General features: G+C 36.3%; 1 protein-coding gene across 1 annotated transcript in view; it reads left to right on the forward strand.

Moving 5' to 3' along the window:
* Positions 1-2059: 2059 nt before the first annotated feature.
* The window catches only part of ZNF407 (zinc finger protein 407), a gene marked incomplete at its 3' end in the record, with an annotated part of 323010 nt that continues 305233 nt past the window's right edge, over positions 2060-19836 (forward strand). The window contains exons 1-2 of the mRNA XM_081996778.1: positions 2060-6954; positions 12813-12927. Of these exons, the coding sequence (XP_081852904.1) occupies positions 2175-6954; positions 12813-12927 (4895 nt within the window). The 5' untranslated portion in view covers positions 2060-2174. The remainder of the gene's footprint in view (positions 6955-12812; positions 12928-19836) is intronic.

A 19836-nucleotide genomic window follows, 5' to 3' on the forward strand; every position in this document is an offset into this window, starting at 1 on the left:
TATAAGTTTGGTCACTACTTTCAGGCTCAATGAGAGACCTGCAGTTGAAAAACTGTTCAATGTATGCAATTACTGTGCACTCAATTCCTTATAGGCCTTTCATAAATTATTATTAAGCAGAAAAGCATTTTTTTACTTCCATAGGTAATAAGTCCAACTGATTTGAGTATATTTCCCCAGTTTAATACTTTCTTTTGTCCTCAAAAATAAGCATTTTTTTTTTTTAGTACATAATTGAATAGTTTTTTGTACCCCGTATTTGTCTGTATCAACATTGCAATTACTTTGTCTTGTCAGGAAGTACTTACAGTTGTGGTCATGGCCTCACTCAATGGGTAACTGAACAAAAAACTGGATACTTGGATCTGCAGCAAATTGATGTTTAAATCATAGTGTAAAGCACATAGACAAACATTTAGTATTTAATCATCTGTTAAAATGAAATGCATTTTCAATTCTCAATCGCTTCATATCAAAATGAAAAGGTAATAAATGTCAGGATTTGATTTCCCACCCCCATCCCTCTTATAAACTGTGGTGTTAGCATCAGTTTTCTAGTGGTGACATCTTTTTAGAAGCAGTTGGGCAGCTGAGCAAAAGCTTTTGGTAACTGGATTTGGGTGGTTAGAGTTTGTGCTGGGGTTCAAAGATGCTGCCCTTCTCTGCACTGCTATTTCATGATATTTTTTTTTTTTCTTTCCTCTCCTTCCCCCAACTTGAGAAGTGAAATTTTAGAGGATATTTTAGGAATGATGGGGAGCTATACTTGTGGCATATTCTTTTAGAACATGCCTCTATTTGTGTTTTCCCTCTTTCTCTTTAGCAGGTAATCTAAGCAGAGGAAGGAAAGAAATCTTCATGCTTACAATGTTTAACATTTATGTTGGCTTTGTCTTGCTCGTTGTTGCAGTCATGGTCATTTGCTCCTTGGAGCTTTTAAATTTGGGAATCTGGATTTCTTGTTGAGGAAAAGTTGAACATCCCATGGCCAGTTCCCTGAAAGCTGTTAGTCTTTTGTGTTCTAAAAATGCTTCCAGAAACAAAGGTTAGGCTTGTGTGCCCATGTTTAAGCATACAGTAAATTACTTAATTACACAAAAACTACTGAAGCTAGTGCTCACTCACATGGTGCTCGCCACAGTGAGAGCTCTGGAACCCAGTGCCTAGAAGCATAGAATCTTTGGGTTGAAAGGGACCTTTTAAAGGTCATCTAGGCCAACCCCACACCTGCAGTGAGCAGGGGCATCTTCAGCGAGACCAGGTTGCTCAGAGCCCCGGCCAACCTGACCTTGAATGTTTCCAGGGATGGGGCATCTACCACCTCTCTGGGCAACCTGTGCCAGTGTTTCACCACTCTCATTGTCAAAAATTTCTTCCTTCTATCAAGTTGAAACCTCCCCTCTTACAGTTTAAAACCATTACTCCTTGTCCTATCGCGACAGGCCCTGCTAAAAGGTCTGTCCCTGTCTTTTTTATAAGCCCCCTTTAAGTACTGGAAGGCTGCAGTCAGGTCTTCCTGGAGCTGCTTCTTCTCCAGGCTGAACAACCCCAACTCTCTCAGCCTGTCCTCATAGGAGATGTGTTCCATCCCTCTGATCATTTTTGTGGCCTCCTCTGGACCCCCTCCAACAGGTCCATGTCTTTCCTGTGCTGAGGGCTCCAGAGCTGGATGCAGGACTGCAGGTGGGGTCTCACCAAAGCAGAGTAGAGGGGCGGAACCACCTCCCTTGACCTGCTGGCCACCCTTGTTTGGATGCAGCCCAGGGTACGGTTGGCCTTGTGGGCTATGAGCGCACATTGCTGGCTCATGTCCAGCTTTTCATGCACCAGTATCCCCAAGTCCTTCTTGGTAGGGCTGCTCTTGATCCCTTCATCCCCCAGCCTGTATTGATACTGGGGGTTGCCCTGGCCCAGGTACAGGACCCTGCACTTGGCCTTGTTGAACCTTGTGAGGTAGAAGTTGGTTTGATTTTTAGATGTCATAAGTTTAGACACCATGCTGAAGATGTTGCCTCATATCTTTCATTGTGTCTGTCTTCTTGCCATGATTTTAATTTGTTATAATGCCTTTTTTTTTACTTCAGTCTTTTAACTTTTCGTTGTGCATAGAAGACTAATAATAACTCTTTTGTTTTATAGGTACTAAGCCAAATGATCTACAGTTGATAATATCCATGTTAAGAATGGATGGGGAGGAAAATAAGAAGAGAGATGATGTTGATGAGAGTTTACAAACTGAGTTGACAGAAGAATCCTGGAGAAATATATCAGGAGAAAATGCTAGATGTGACTCTTCATCTCAGCAGAAAACAAGACTTACATCAGGTGAAGTGTTCAGGGACCTTGAAAAGAAAAGAAAAGAGAATGGCACAAACAAAAGGGCACTGTCAGGATCACCAAACTTCGATGTTGTTGAAGCAGACAAACCTGAAAATATCTCCAGAAAAAGAAAGCAGAGTTCTTCAGAAGACATAAAAGATAGTGAAAGGAAATTGCACAAAGTCATAGCTGGAGAAGCAGATAGCATAGTAGCTGGAGCTGCAAAGAAGGAAGGAGTTGCCAGTTGTCTTGGTGATGACATATTTAATTCAAATTTCCTGTGCCTACATTGTGATTTCAAATGTGCTGATGGTGCCATATTGAAAATTCACAAGGAAAATAAACATTCACAAGAGGTGCCAGCTGCTGTTCCTGATAAGTTATCTTCTTCAGAAGAAGTCATTGTTGGCTATACAGTTGGAAACATAGACAGAGATCTTAAAGGCAAAATGAGTGATCAGTGTTTACCTTCCTGCTCTGATATGGAAAAACATAAACGAGGAAGCCCCTCTAAACAATCCAAAGAGCAAACATGCCCTCAGTATAGTTGCACAGCTGAATGTAGTTCAACATTACATATGCATGCTAAGCAAGATCATGAGAAATGCAAGGTATTTTGTTGTGATCTTTGTGGTTTTCAGAGTGCTAAGGAAAATCTCCTAAATTCTCATTTCCTTGGCAAGACACACCTTCGACGCCAAAATCTTGCTGCACGGGGAGGGTTTGTACAGATATTGACAAAAAAATCCTTTAAAAAACAAAAATCTACTGCAACCAAAGAGAGCAACGTCAGAGCAAAACCTGGGACCAGAAAATTAATGGCGGGAACTGCCGGTGTAAAAGAATTAAGTGCACTGAAAGGCTCAAAAGTAAGCTTGCCTAAAACGAATGATGACACTGAACTTGTTGAAATTATACCATCTTCAAATGTTCACACTGAAAAACCAGATAATATGACAGAAGAAATGCTTTCTTCTGGTGTAGAAGGAAATTATGAAGTTGGTACTGAAAAACTAGAAATACCAGGACCCTCAGAAAACATCTTGCAGAAAACAGAACTCCCTCCAACTACCAAAAAGCTAGTCAGCAGTTTAAACATGACAAGGAGATTTAATAGACCGGAACATAAAAGAAACGTCTTGTTAAGGTCTTCATTTGGACAGAGTAGGTCTTTTACATTAAAAAGGCAGGTTAAAAGAAGGTACAGTTTGTTGGGTAATAGTAAGAAAGGCAAGTCTGAAACTCAGAGAGTACATATGAAGCATATCTCCATCGCACAGCATAAACCTGGTGGTTCAAGCCCTATGTCACATACAGAATTGGAAACAGATGCTAAAAGTAATTGTAATACTACTTCAGAAGTTCAAGACCTTACTGAAGATGAGCCAAATATCCTTTCTTCCAGCACTACAGATACTAAAGATGCTGATGTTGAACTTATTGCTGATCATGGTGTTCTTCATGCTTGCATTGATTGTGGTCATGTTTTTCAGAACAGAAAAAGTCTGGAAATTCACATTGCAAAGCTTCATACAAAAAGGATCCAGTTTCATTGTCAGATGTGTAGTTACTCCTCTGGAGTCAGGGAAGACATGAAGCAACACTGTCAGGACAGTAAACACCAGATGGGTGGTTATAGCTTTAATTGTCAACTCTGTTCATTTACAAGCTTGAATGGGATCAGCCTTCAAAGCCATATGAGTGAAGCACATAATATGTCCCATAGTTGTCCAACTTGCAGTCTTTTTTTTCAAATGGAAGAAGAGCTGATAAATCATCAAAAAAATGAGAAACATGATGGTTCATTATTTCAGCAAGTAACTCCATTGAGTAACAGTGATCAAACCTTGCAAGTGGTAACTTATACTGAGTCAGTATCAAACAACAGCCAAAATCTTGCAAAGGAAATGGAAGTATCAATGAAAACAAAAACTCCAGACTCTTCCTTCATAAATCATAGAAATGAACTAAAGCATTCTGTTCTGAATAAAACCCAGTTTCAATGTAAAAAGTGTTTTTATAAGACAAGATCTTCCACAGTTCTTACAAGGCACATAAAACTCCGACATGCACAGGGGTATCACTTCCTTTGCAAAGCATGTAATCTCTACTCACTGAGTAAGGAAGGAATGGAGAAGCATATCAAAAGAAGCAAGCACCTTGAAAATGCCAGGAAAAACAACATTGGGCTACGTTTTGAAGAATGTATTGAAAAGGTTTGTGTTGGTGTTGGTGGTATTAAAACAGTGGTGGATCCTTCCATTTCTGTGAGTGGGAATACAGAGTTAGATAAAGAAATTATACATGTTTCATCCTCTTCTGTGGAAAACATATCAAGAAATAAGGAATTTGTTCCACTTGATCAAAGAATTGGTGAAAATGAATTGGTTTTAGCTAATGCATCCAAAAGAGGAAAACCCAAGGGCACTATTTCTAGGACATGTACCCATTGTGGTCTTTTGGCCTCCAGTGTTACAAATTTGACTGTTCACATCAGACGAAAGCACAGTCATCAGTACAGCTATTTGTGTAAGGTTTGCAATTACTACACTGTAACCAAAGGAGATATGGAACGCCATTGTGCAACCAAAAAACACAAAAGTCGTGTTGAAATAGAAGGACATGGAAAACAGAACACAGAGATCATCATTAGCCCTGAAGGAGGTAATTTTGAATCCATAAGTAAGAAAGTTAACAGCCCCATGACTGCCTTGTATGAACATGTTGAGGTTGGTAGCCAGTCATCAGATTTGGAAAATTCTGTCTTAGGCAATCAGGAAGTTGAGCAAGGAGATGCTGAGCTAGAAGTTGTAAATGCCAGTAGGCTGACAGATTTGGAGCATACTAGCAATTCATTAAGTATAAACCAACATATATTTCTGGAACCAGAAAGGGTTACTCAAGATGGTGACCCATGCTTCCAGAGAAGAGCAATGGGTGCAAACGGCAACAAGTGCATACACTGCAGCTTCATTGCTCATTCTTCTTCTTCTTTAGAGCTGCATGTGAAGCGAAAACATACAAAACAATTTGAATACTACTGCATGGCTTGTGACTACTATGCCGTTACTCGCAGAGAGATGATTAGGCATGCAGCAACAGAGAAACATAAAATTAGAAGAGAATCTTATGTTTATTCTTCTTCTGGGGAGGAAGCAAACACAGCAAATATCGCTAAAGAACGCACTGCATTGTCTCAAGAGGAGCACCATCACAGTGCAGGGGAATCAAAAACTGTTTTAGGTGAAAGAAAATGTGCCAATGATGCAGCAGAAGGTGATCATATGAGTAAAAGCTTAACTGAGTGTACTGTCTTAGATGAAAATGGATCTCCAGGAATGCCTAAAGGCATCAGTTCCCAAAATGCAGTAGAAAGTGAACTTGAAGAGGAATGTAAAAATGGAGGAGAAAACCTTGTATGTGAAGGATTCCAGCAAACTCCTCAGAAAGATCAAGTTGTTAGACTTGACAATGAAGTATCAGTTACAGAAACAGGTACTTGTGAGTTGCAGAAAAGTAGGCATGGTCAGGAGCTGCTCAACTCAGATGATGATTGCACTGCAGAAAATCAAAATAGATCAAGCAACACAAACTTGAATTCAGGAAAAGGTGAGGAAATCTTGGAAGCAAATAGAGAGAATGCTGAAGTAGAGTGTAGAAACACAGACATTCTCAACAAAAAATCACTGGAAAAAAATAACCCACTTATGCTAACTCTTCCGGAAACAAGTAGTACAGTAGAGCAATCAAATTTTGCTGGAAACATTGGAGAAATGGTACAAAATCTACATAGTTTAGAGGGTGACAGAAGTTTCAAAGAGGATCCTACTGGGGAGGAGGAAGAAGCCCTTATGGAAGCACAACATGAAGCAGAAGTAACTATAAATAACAATGTTTGGGAGGCAGATGGCTCAACAGCTGAGGGTATGCAAGAAAGTAGTAATGAGGCTTTAGGAACAGTTATCAGTGCTGATGATAAAGGAAAAGCAATGCAGAATTTCGGCAAGTTTGATTCTTCTATAGTGAGGTTAAAAAGCCGTCAAGATGGGGAGGCCGCTGACCATTCTGCTGAAGGACAGATGTCAGGTGGAGTGAAAGCTACTGAGCTCACAGTGAAAGCAGACCCTTCACCAGTTGGTGGGAAAAAGAAGAAGTCCGAAGGAATTTCCCTTGGGGAATCATCGCGTATTCGCTGCGATGACTGTGGTTTTCTAGCAGATGGTTTGAGCGGACTAAATGTTCACATAGCCATGAAACATCCTTCAAAAGAAAAACATTTTCATTGTTTACTCTGTGGAAAATCATTTTACACAGAGAGCAACCTTCACCAGCACTTGGCCAGTGCCGGGCACATGCGAAATGAGCAGGCCAGCGTGGAGGAGCTGCCCGAAGGAGGTGCTACCTTTAAGTGTGTGAAGTGCACAGAGCCCTTCGATTCGGAGCAGAGCTTGTTTCTCCACATCAAAGAGCAACACGAAGAGCTGTTGCGGGAAGTGAATAAGTACATTGTGGAAGACACTGAGCAAATAAACAGGGAGAGGGAAGAGAACCAAGGCAATGTCTGCAAGTATTGTGGGAAGATGTGTAGAAGTAGCAATTCCATGGCCTTCCTAGCTCACATCCGTACCCATACAGGTATGGAAACGCATTCTTTGCAAGTGGTCTCTTTCAAACTGAGTGAATTATACCATTGGTCTTTGTTAATGGTTAACTTGTTAATCTCTTTAACATTTCTTATGAACTGGCATTCATGTTGCCTTATGAGCCCCCGATGAAATTCAAAATTACCTAGAGGGGTATGAAAATACAGTGATCAAAGGGAATAAAAATATAAGAACATTTTAAGTGCAGTCACCCTTCTGCTTTTTGTTTCATATCAAGAGATTTCCTTCCCTTTAATCTAAATTGTAACTATTAATTGGCTCTTAAATTTATATAATGAAGCTGTGGTGGTGTGAGAGAACAATTAGCTTTTCTTTCTAGCTTCCTTTTCCTTGCAGTTGTTTAATATCCAAACTGTTTACTTCATTTCAATTCAGTTACACTTTCAGCATTACATAATGCTTCAGGAGAGACATTTGATATTACATCATTCCTAAATAAATACCAGTAAGAAGCATCAAGAGTTTTTTGTAGAAGTAAGTTATGGGAATTGGAATTGGTCAGCCTTTTTGGAAGGTAGTGTGATGTGATGCACAGGGATGTAGCATCTGATTTAGTTTCTGTGCTGATCACACTTTCAATTCATTTTTATGTTTAATTTTAAGTGGAAAATTTAAAAACATTTTTTTAGAAAAATGCATAAGCTGCAGTTCTAAATTTATGTAAAAATTCACTGCGATGTTTCTATAAACCTGCCATACATTCTTTATTTTAAATAGACAGCTTTTCTAAATCACTGAGCTCTGCTTAGACAAGTGGTGTCTCCATGGTTGAATTTATGAGTGGATTTGAATAATAAATTCACATTTCAATGAACATATTTTCATTAAAACTGTAAGGTTTATTTTACTGTACTTTAAAATAATGGCTTATTATGGAAGCTATAGTTTAAATTCATGCAGTATTTGAAACTTAGTGCATGGTTACAAGGAAGAGAACAAAAAGGTAAGAAAAAAGAAACATAAAGGAATGGTAATTCCTGGCATAATCCTAAAATAGTTTTGTAAGGTTTTTTATGAAAAGGCAAGGGCGTGACTGGACAACAAAGTTTAAAATTAATCTTGGGGAACAGGGGCATAGTATTTCAAGCCTTTCAAAGTATTTTACTATAACTGCAGTATTCATGTATACCAATAACTCACATACTTAATACTTTCAGCATTACTTCTGTCCTGTCAATAATGTAGTTATCTGTATTGCTTCAGCTAATATCCAACTTCGAATGCGTGTTAAGTCTTCAGAGAGACGCTCATGTTCACATGGTCAGAACAGCTGTATAAGCCCTTAATATGCCCTCTTACGGCAGATAAAACTGAATAAAACTAAGGGGGAGGATGCTAATGGAGCTCTCTTTAGAATTCTTTATGCAACTGTCTGGTCAAGACATGTTGCTTATAATTGATGTGTCCATTACTTGAATTCTCTTGTAATTATAGTCAATAAGTCTTGTAAATGTGTTAAAGCTCACTAAAAGCATACAAATTCAAGAACAGAGTAAGGCTAATAATTTAAAATAATCAATGTAGGCATTTCAGCACTTAATTTCCCTTGTGTGTTGATAGCTGATCATTCTTAATCCATTAAGATTTATTTAGTCGTTTACAATGCAAAATAGGTTTGCACTGGTCACTTGTGCCATTTGAAAATGTCCACCAGGTTAAGTGCAGAATGTAGTCCATTAGTCTTCCTTGACTATATGTATTAATTGCATTTAAAATCAAGTTAATGTGGATGTGAAAGTGAGGTAACTATCAATATATGACAAAGCAACCCTACTTATGTAAGTTACATCATTGATTGTAACATTTAGTAAAAGTTAGTGTACTTTTTAACATCTTGTGTGTAGGTCTTATCATGAAGTATATTTTTATTGTGCTTTCGGATGGCCCTAAATATGCAAAGCAGTAAAAGAATAAATTTCATTTTGCAAGTCATTTTTCGGTGGTGCTTGCGGAGGGGGTACAGAACGGTTACAAATGGAGTTTTATCTGCCCTCTTTCTCACAGCACCTTTAAATGAAATGCTTTTCTTATGTTTTGCTTATTCACATAAATAGTAATGCAGAGACTTTCATTAATAGTTAATGGGAAGAAGGCTTTCTCTTCCAATACATATTTTCATATTTGTGATTTCCTTTGTGTCTTATAGAGCCTTTGCTTCCAATTTGTATCACAATGGATGCAGTTGAATAAGAAGCAAATATTTTGGGTTTATTGTCAGTGGTGGCAGAGGGAACTGACCTACTCCACCAACTCTATATGCACTCGCTTATGACACTGGTGAGGCAAAGTACTGCATTTCTAGCTTCCCATCTGTTCCAGGGTAACACCAGGTACATAATGGGAGCAGAACTGCACATTTTCCCATTTAATGTTCTGATTATGTGCTTTTTAAAAAAATCTTTCTTCAGCATCCAGATGTGCATATAGATGTTTATATACGTACGTATGTGTAACCATATACAACTCCTTGCCTTTTGTTTTATTGAGTAATTGGTGATAGTTTGGGGGAGGGAGGGAAGGGAAAGTTGTAGCAAGATGCAGCTAATGATTTCCATTAATAGAAAAAATAATGTTTCAAAATACCGTTAAATAATATAGGAGATTTTCACATTGCAAATGAAAGGGAAGCTTTGCTAGAGAGGAGATAACAAGTAAGTCCATCACATGTTGACAAGTGAAAATGAGGAACTGTAAAGAAAAATAAAAGGAGTAGTAGAGGTGGAACACTTTTGAGTTCGCAATTGATGTGGGTCCCATAAACTTAATTAACAATCAACATCTGAGGAAAAATCACCTGCAACCACATCATCTTTGTTTCGTTTCTCATCAGTTTTCTCACTTAATGGAAGGTTTGCGTAATATAAGTGTGGTATCTTACTCTCCCTGTCCTAAACAGAGGAAGAAATGGTATGATAATATTTCGTGCAGCTCTGCTCACTTTGCATTGGGCCTGAGCTAGGGAGACAGCTATGCCTGCAGGTGCACATGATGTTGCCTTTGGCTGGCTTAAAGCTGAGGCAGTGATTTTTTCTTATAGTTTTGGGTCTTTACTGTCTTAATGTAAAATGAGGACTATGTACTCCAGTCTTTTTCGTAAGACAGTAGCATGGTTTGTGTCTGCCTGGCCTGAACTCTTGAAATTTAGTCTATTTTCAATTTTTTCATTTTTGTTGTTGTTTTTTGTTTGTTTGTTTGTTTTTGTTTTTGGGCCCCCCCCCCCCCAGTTCTGTTAAGAGCCTTATTGTTTACTGCTGCCATCAGAAAATGTACACTTTGTTTCCATACCATAACTTGTGGGTAAGGTAATTCTACGGCTTTTTTTTTAAGTCATTCAGTTGAGAAGATGCTATATTGAAAGTTTTTTTCTCATTTTTCTGTGAACTAAAAGCCAAGTGTGAATCCAGTGGCATCACATTTAACACAGTATATGAGAACCATTAAAATTTGTGATAAGTATGGCTAAGGAATGGTTAATTGCTTCAACATTGTTTCAGACAGCCTTATGGCAAATACAGATTTTTTGCCCCATTAGTTTAACTCTTAGTCTAATGTCTTCATCTTAAGTATAAAATCTGGGCTTGTTCCATCCAAGAACATACTGGAACAAATCTGGCACCAGCAACCTAAAAGGGAGATGCGCTGCTTTTGTTTCAGGTGATAAGTACTGACTGGAGCCTGCCAGCACTTGAATTTTCATGGATTTTAAATGGAGATGTTAACTCCATTCAGCTCTGGATCTGAGAAATAAATAAAAAAACCTCAAGGCCTCAGTGATTTTTGGATGAGAGCAGTCAACAGAATAATACATTTCTGTATTGTCAGCACACTGTAGCTACGATCGGTCTGAACTCGAGTTTTTCACAAAGGAGTCATGTAAATGGAAAACAGCAAAGGTCTTGTATGGAAGCCCTGCGGGACACCTGCAGTAACAGAATGAGAAACGAATTTACAATTTAATCAGTAGGAGAGAAGCTGAGGGAACATAGGATTGACTCCACATGGTATTTGGATTCTATAACAAAAATGAGCAGTGTAAACACCAATAGATTTTAAAAAATCCTCTCCAACTGTGGTGTTGATGTTATTAATTATGCAATTAGTCTTTAAGATCATAAGTTAAAACATCAACTTTTAATACTCCTTTATTTAATGCAAAGATAGGCTTTTTTTTTGATTTGCACTTGTCTCTATAGAATGCAGTGTTGATTTGAAATGTCATCAAATTAATGATTAATTTAGTTTTATCAGGATCATTTAAATAAACTGGGCTTTTTCAGTGCGATTGATAGAATGTGATTGCTATTAGCTGCAGTCTCAACCTGCTTTTGACATTTAAACATATAAATCTGACTAGATATAACCGTTCAGGTGCTAAATATATTTTACATCTACTTCCAACAGTAGAAATGGAAGTATTAAGAGATCTGGCTTCATTGTCATTGAACTGTGAAATATTCAACCTTGTCTGCCCGTGCTTAGTACTGTTGACTTTTTTATTTCAGTTAGAAGATTAAAATTAAATGCTTCATTTTTCGTCAGCTTTTGGGAATTAAATTGAAATTTAAGACTCTAAAAATTTTTACTAAGATCCTCAATTTCACCAACGGATTCTTGGAGGATATACCATTTCCAAGGGCAAAGCAAAAATGTTCATTGATCAAGTATGATATAGTGCAACATTTTTCTTATCAGAGCTCTTTATGTATATTTATTAAAGACCACATATTTCATATTATGCTTAACTGTATTGGAAGAAGTACTTCACAAAACATATACTAAACATAATATGGAGACTCTGTGACCATATTGTACTTACTTTTAACTGCAATTCAATGATTTTGATTTATTGATTTAAGGATTTAGTGGTCAGAAAATTGGAAAGTGCTACAGCATGCTTCAGAATGGTGTTGCTGCGTAATAACATGGGGACTGACGTGCCCAGTTGATCTATTTCAGTAAAAAAATAATTTTCCATTCTCAAGAGAGGACCACTGTTAATTAAGATAGACAAATAATTTGACTTTTTGCTGAGCTGATGTGATACAAGAAATAGGCTGGTACTTCTTGCTTTGGAGAAATAATTTCAGAGTTCTTTGGTCTGCAGTAGACATTTAATATTAAAGTTTTTTCTTGAAATAAATAATAGCCAAAATGTCAATACTTCTGGTTTGCAGAATAATCATAAATTCTTGACCATAAAACAGTCATAAAGGCATAATATTTTATCCACTGTATATTCATACATTGCATGTCATTACAATAGCTAGGTGATGAATCATTTTCTGTGTGTGACAGAACAAATCTGAAATACCAATACTAATGTGAAATCTGTTCAAAGTCGGAAGACTTGTAAAATTACTTTACCCTAAATATATTTGCTTAAAAACCAGTATGTTTTGCAGCACCAATATCAAGCCACTTTAAGACCATTAGCTGAGTTTCAGCATTTGGAAATGGGGAAAGGTGTAGAACAACTTTTGCTGTCTTGTTGAAAGGTGGTCTGCCTACTATATTGTCTTCTCATTTTAATATTTCTTGTTTCTTTAAAGAATAATAGAGTAAATTATTATTAAAAGTTAAGAGAGTAGTTTCCATGATCTTGAACTTAAGGAAACTTTAATGAGTAATATATAGTATATACTGTCTGTGTCCTGGGAGTTATAAATTTATGTACGAGATGATACTTTTTTGTTAGGTAAAAATCTCAAACAAGTTAAATGTTGGATAGGCTTTTTTAAAGGTTATTTTTTCCCAAGATTTTTTATTTCTTTAACCATGGGTGATATATTATTCTAATTCAACTCATATCTTATGCTAAATTTTACTTAGGATCAAAGCCATTCAAGTGCAAGATATGCCACTTTGCAACAGCTCAGCTCGGAGATGCCAGAAACCATGTCAAGAGGCACCTTGGGATGAGGGAATACAAGTGTCATGTCTGTGGGTGAGTAAATTGAAACAGTCTCCACCATGGTTAACCAGAAGAAGAGTGCAGGATATGCATTGTTTCAGAATTGAAAACTGTGATGTGAGCAAGAGTGGCTAAAATTATGCATGCATATCCTCCTTTCCATTGTTATGGTAAATTCCTTAAATACAGTTATGACATTCTTTTCCCACTTCTAATCCTGCACTGAAGATGAGCAATTTTATGGGCTACAAGGTCAATTTGAACCTGTAATCTGTAAATTGACTAAATTATAGGATGTTCATTCACATTGCCAGGGAGAACTGTAAATTCCATTTAAAGACATAAAAAATATATAATATAGACTTTACTGTGTGGGGTTTTTTCTTTTGCTATACTGTTATAATTTTAGTACCATTAACAGATTTCTGGACTCCATTAGGGTTTTCATTCTTTACAAAAACAAAACAGAAGACTGATTTTTCAAACAAAAGGATCTAAAATATTGAAGGCATAAGACTTTAAAAATAAATTGGAGTCTTTTATGTATGCTTGTGTTCTTGTTTGTTACCCAAAAAATCTTGGTTTTCTTTTTTACTTAATCGTTATTTCCTCAGAAGGATCGTTCATAATGTTTAATTGTCCTTCAAATGTGTTGCATTTAATAGGAGGCATTGAGACTCCTTAATGCAAAACTAATTAATTTAGCAGAAATGTTTAAAAGGTTTTAAAATGCCATGGCATATATGGTACATCATAGGACATTCAAAGTTGGATTTTAATACCCTAGTTCTGATTAAAAATATATTTTAATGTTATTATGCTGGAGAAATTAACTAATATATGCATCATATAAAAACATTTTACTCAAACCTATGTAACCTGCTATAGCAGTCTTATGGCTAATGTGTAGAACAGCACAGGTTCAATTAGTGCACACATGAATGGTGTGGTGTGATGTTGGGGATAATATTCAGCAGGAGGGTTTTTTTTATCCTTAGTATACTGATCTACTGCAGGACAAAGTGAGTTACACATTTTAAAGGACAAGTGAATCTTCATCTGAAGATGCAGCTGAGTGATTTTCACTGATTCATCTCTCTGTTTTTCAAATAATTTTGCATGCAGCATTATGAGATACTTGGGATGTTTTTACTCACTTAAGAAAATTAATTGCTGACTTCTTGAAACAAGAAACAAAAATGTACGAGCCTAATTCTTAAGTCCACTGAATATCAATAGTTGAATAACTTGTGCTACTTTTTATTTTGCAGCTTGTTTAAAATGAACATTGTGCATGGTAGGCTATTTTATATTGTTTGAAAAATCTTATTTACTATCTCTGCTCTATGAATTGCCAAGAATTTGGCATGGAGGATAGTTAACAACTACAGATCCACAAAACTATTCAGCTAAGGCTAAGCTCTGTTCTTTGGAAGTTGTCAACAAACTTGACAATAGTTCTTTATTCAATTCCCTTTTAACTTAAACTGAAAAATCATCTTATTATTTAACTATGTTATCATGAGAGGAAAAGTAAAAAAATCTCAAAATAGCTAATACTGTATCTTTTATAAAAAGAGAATTAAAATTTTTGGGATTTGGCACAGTACCTCATTTTTTCAGAAACTCATTCCGTCACTTCAGTATTGACACGTTCTTAGAATCTGTCTCAGATATTACACAACTCTCAGTTGCAATTCACGACAATTATGCAAGAGCGAGAACAAAACATGTAGAATGATTTAAACTGTGGACTTGAACATTAGTCACTTGGATAGGCTGATTGCTTACTGTATGTTGCTGACATGTCATACCTGGTAGCCAAGCAGGTACTCATTTTCCATTTTTGTGTAGTATTGTATTACTGATTTTCATCAACGACATGAAGCTGTGCTATTTAGATATGGCAAAACAGTCAGCTGAAGAGACATATACCACAATTCCCTGTGCTCACAAAAATCTGATTTATATACCTGTTTAAATAATCATCACATTTCACTTAATGTGCACCAAAAATGTATTTTAAGAATTATACATTAACACTGATTTAATTGGAAAAGACATTTTTGAACTGTAGCTAACAGTCCTGAAGAATTGAGCAGGATTTGAAGAAGAAGGAATGACCAGAGCAGTTTGAACTGTAGTCCAAATAATGAATATGCCATTCTGAAATGTGGAAGAAGAGAAGAAAGTGTAATAGCCTGTGCTGTATTTCTGCTATTTTAATTGAAAGGACTGGGTAGTGTGTAGGTTAAAAAAAACAAAGTAGCAACATAAAAAAAAATTAAAATTGCTAGGATTGGCTATCGGATTAGTGGCACTGTAGAGCATTGGTACATTAACACCACTGACAATGTCAATTCATTATCATTGATGGCTAAATAATCTTAGAAATGCTCAGTGGACCTATTAGTTCCTGAACATAAGCAGCTCATGCTGCATTTCTTCATTAGCTTTAATTGCTATAAATTTTACCTTTTTAAAAATCATGCTTTAAAAGGTGAAGTGATCTTTCAGGAACATTAACTCTGTAATTTTGTCACAAACAGAAGGTCCTGCACTATGTTTTCTTTTCTGCAGTGGTTAATATTCTATCCTCTGACTTTTAGATTCATAGTAATAAGCCCTCTGCTAGTTGCAAGGATAAATTGTGTTTCAAAAGCTTTTGAATCTGCTTGGGCACTTTTTAAAGGTGAAATGTCAGTGCAACATCGTGGTGTAGTGTGGTCTCAAAATACCAGGTTTTTTTTTTTTTTTAGACAACAATTCACTGGAAAATTTTGTCTTCAAAAAAAAGGCAAAAAGCTGTATCTGTGGTTGTGTGGTGTTGTTTTAGGAAGGTTTGCTGTGTCTCAATTTTCCAGATGATCCTCATATTTACATGATAAAAAGTACACAATATATAATTCACTTAGTTTTTGAAAAAGGCAGTAATTTTGCTGTGTTGTTTTATTTTTTTTAAATTGAAGTTCAGGGTTTGTTTTTCTTCAGCTGCACAGCAGAAACTACATGACACAGAAATTGGACACCACTAATGTTTTAACATTTGGAATAAACAGTCTGCTACTCATTTCCTTATCACAGATGTGTGTTAATTGTTTTCTTTTCCATACTCATGGCTGTAAAATATATCCCATTATTTCAGAGGTAGTATCTATTTTCTGTGGGTAGCAAACTGCTGCATATTTGAATTTAATTTTTGAAAGTCTCACTCTGAAATTGGCTGATACCCTGAGTTAGATGAGCAAATCCTGGTTGCCCAGCATTTAAAATTTTTGTTTCATTTGCCTGGTGAAATAAAGTGAAAATGCTTATCATGCACTTTTCAAATTTCATGCCTCAGGTAGAACATGAAAAATGTATAGTTCTGCAGTTGAGATTTTGAACAGAATTTATAGGCAATGTTTGATTTAAAAATGCGTCTACTATTCCTTTGCCTTTTTCTTGCCTTTTCTTTTAGAAACAGAATTTTTGGGGATGTAGTTACATGTTTCAAGTAAGAGTGGCTGCTTCTTTCTTTTTTTTTTCTCTCCTTTATGACTTCTTAAAAATCTACTGAGGAAGATGAGTATCAGGTAGGTTTGGATTTTTAGGAATATTTTTAGTATTTAATACATGCAGATAAACATTTTTTATTACCGTCCTAAAAATTGAAAGGACATTTGTATACATGTCTTTATTATATTTATTCAATCAATATTATTCCATATGTAGTAGTCAACTGCTTTATGGAACAAAAGTAAGTATTTGTATACACAAAGGAATTTGGAGGGGGGTGGAAAAGGTTAGGTTTTTTTCTGTATTTTCCTGAAGGTAGTTCTTACTTGTGGATTGTTTTTGGGGTGGTTGTTTTGCTTTGTTTTGGTCTTTTGGTGGATGGAGGTATTAATTTTTTTACTTTCTGCTCCTCAGTTTTCAATTTGCTTTGAAACTCCTTTTCCCAATTAATTCTGGAGACGTTATAATATGTTCTGCTAAATAAGTGTTTTGCTAAATGCAGTTATTTTTTAAAGCCTCATATAAACAAGCTTTGAGGAGAGTTATAGTGTCCCAAGCATGGAAATAACTTCACTTTTGCTGCTGTTGTTAGTGCTAAGGAAAGTTCAGAGATCTTAATCTGTATAAAGTTTGGTATTTTAATAACAATGGTTGCTTTGAGAATGTCTAAAGTAAAATACTTGCCTGTATTGAGTATAGTGGCTAATAGATCTTTGTACTTTAGGGATAAGAATGTGCTTTGACCAGCTTCATCAAAAAAATTGGCTGTACTCCTGTGTGTTGTGTTCTAAAAAATCTTTTACATTTTCAGATTTTTTTTTTTAAACTGATTACTGTTAATGTCAGGCTACTCTTAGTGAAAGCCTGCTCTTAAGATTGCTTTTAGCAAGCAAAAAAGACTTATTCATAAATTTATTTGTAGGAGCAGGAAAAACATTTTATTTTCAAGGATGCCTTAATGTACTATAATGTATATTAATTATTTATAGTTATGCAGTTTTGGAAATCTTAAATCGAAAGTTGCTACTCTAGGAAAACTATTTTTGTGTGGTATTACCTAGTTTTTGTGCATTAGAAGGGATCTCTGTATAGATGATTATAATGTCACTTTCTGACCTTTGCAGCTTGAATAATTGTAAATCATTGCTTCATAACGTGTCAGAGAATGTCTGTACTAGGCAATTAAATGGCAGAATATAATAGACCAAATTATTGCCTGTCATGTTTTCAACAACACAGTTAGTATTTGAGTTACACTTAATCATTACGTGCATTAGCAACTTCATTGGAATCCAGCTTCAGGCTGAGCATGAAATACATTACATTATTTAAACCTCTAATGGTAGAAGTCATTTATTTGTGTTGAAGTGTACAACATGCAGAGTTTCATAAAGCAAGGAACACTTGAGAGCTTAATTTATCCAAATCAAAGTCTAAATGCAGATAAACACAAGTGGCAAAAATTAGTAATTTTTATAGGCTGGAAATATTTAAAAATACATGGTTGTGGGTAATTGTAGGCAGCAGGAATAAATTAAAATCACTATTTTTAGTCAGCTCTGAGAACTAAAATTGTTGTATACCTAAATCATCAAATGCATCATGAAATTGCATTTTTGAATCAACAATTAATTACACACTTCATACCTACAGATGTGTCCAAACAAAAAAATGTGTGTTTGGTTCAGCTGTTTAGATCAGAGATAAGTGCATGTGAAATGACTGTTCCAAATCCAGATATTCTAAGTTTCTCTATCTGCATTTTGCCGTTTGGTCCTATCATAGACCAAATACAAATGTAGACACACATACATTTGTGTCTGCATTTACTTCAGTAAAGAAAATCAGGTGAACCTATGTAACAGCTTTCCGAACTTCCACACGCTCTTAAACAGATTAATAAGAAAATACTAGAAAAATATGTGGAGTAAGGTAACATATATGTTATATTATCTTGCCAATTTTTGTTCAGTTATCTATCATTTTAGCAGATTTGCAAAGCTGACCTTCAGTACATAGTCTCTATTTTTACTATTTAAGAGAACTACTTGAAATGGAAGCAATTTACTTTTATTCAGAAAAGCTCCCAACATCTTTAAACAGCTGGTATGGATCCTACAGTGCGTTGTGCGAGAGCCTCTTGGCCTGGAAGTCTGCCTTGGGGCTGGCTGGAGTTAAAGTGAGTGAATGGAAGACTCGGGTACAGGCGGTGGAAAGACCCTTCAGTTTGAGACTGGTATTACAATTGATACAGAAAAGCCAAGATCAACTTGCTGACTGAATGTGTTTTTAGCAATTTGCATGATAAATTGGATTGTAATAATGGCTTAGTTGTACTTGCGGAAGAGAGAAGGTATATAAAGGACATATATGTTTGTATTTGAATTGGAGACAGTGATTCAGACTAATATTTGTGCTGCATGCAATCCAATTCGATGCACTTCCAAATGGTAATTATCAAGATGCACAGCGGTGTGGCTATTATATGTGTGGCATGTGTAACTAGTGCTTTGACAGACATACATTTTTAATATTTTACTTTGCTGTATATCGCTCTGATGTGCAGGATGCGTGCGTTTCTGTTAGCCCATAGGCACCTGGCCCTGAGCGCGTCCTCCGAGAGCAAGTGCCTTCAGTGCCCAGGCAGGGAGGGTTTGAGCCCTTCCTGAGAAGGAAGGCAGGAGTTTTGACTAATGGGAAACAGGCTGATGCTGCAAAAATTGGGGTTTAACAGTTAGTGCTAAGGCAAGTCCTAAAGTCCTAAGTGGCAGTCCTAAAATTCAGTGTACCTACTGAAAAAGAGACTTCTGTCCCTATAATCCATGGTTCGGCAGGATTGGCCTAAGCATTGAGAAAGATGCTGTTAAAAATTGCCTTCCGTTGGCAGAAGGAAATGGGAAAAAAGGTGGCTCGGTTTTGGCTACCATAAGAAGAAAGGAGCCTGAGAGTTGTCGGTGTGGGTGGTTGGTACTGACAGAGAGGTTTGCTTGATGAAAATTTTGATTGGGTGGTTTTCTTGATAGGCTTAAGTTGCATGGTTTGGATTTATATCCAGAATTCAGTAGGTTTGCATTTGCTTTATTTTTGGCTTTAATCATTTATGTGTAGAAATTGTAGCAAGCTCCTGATTCAGCTGTGATTTTCCTTGGTGCTTTTAGTAACTTTACTTTAAAATTTAGAGGATAAATTACTCAGCCTAATCTTTATCAATGAATATATCTTCCCTGGTACTACAGCATTTGGTAAGAGAAGCAGGATGTTACCCAAAAATGGAAAAAATAGACTCTGATTTATGTTTTATACCTTTTAACTGTAAGTTGTTGGAATGCCCTCAGCTTTAACAAAATTTAGTCTGTAAGAATCGACTACTGAATCAATCTGTTGGGGCGTCTGGTTTTTTTGTGTCCAAATTTTCCCGTATCAAATCTAGTACCGTAATGTAGC

Source organism: Phaethon aethereus (genome assembly GCF_964289735.1).
Source record: "Phaethon aethereus genome assembly, chromosome: 2".
NCBI classification, from domain to species: Eukaryota; Metazoa; Chordata; class Aves; order Phaethontiformes; family Phaethontidae; genus Phaethon; species Phaethon aethereus.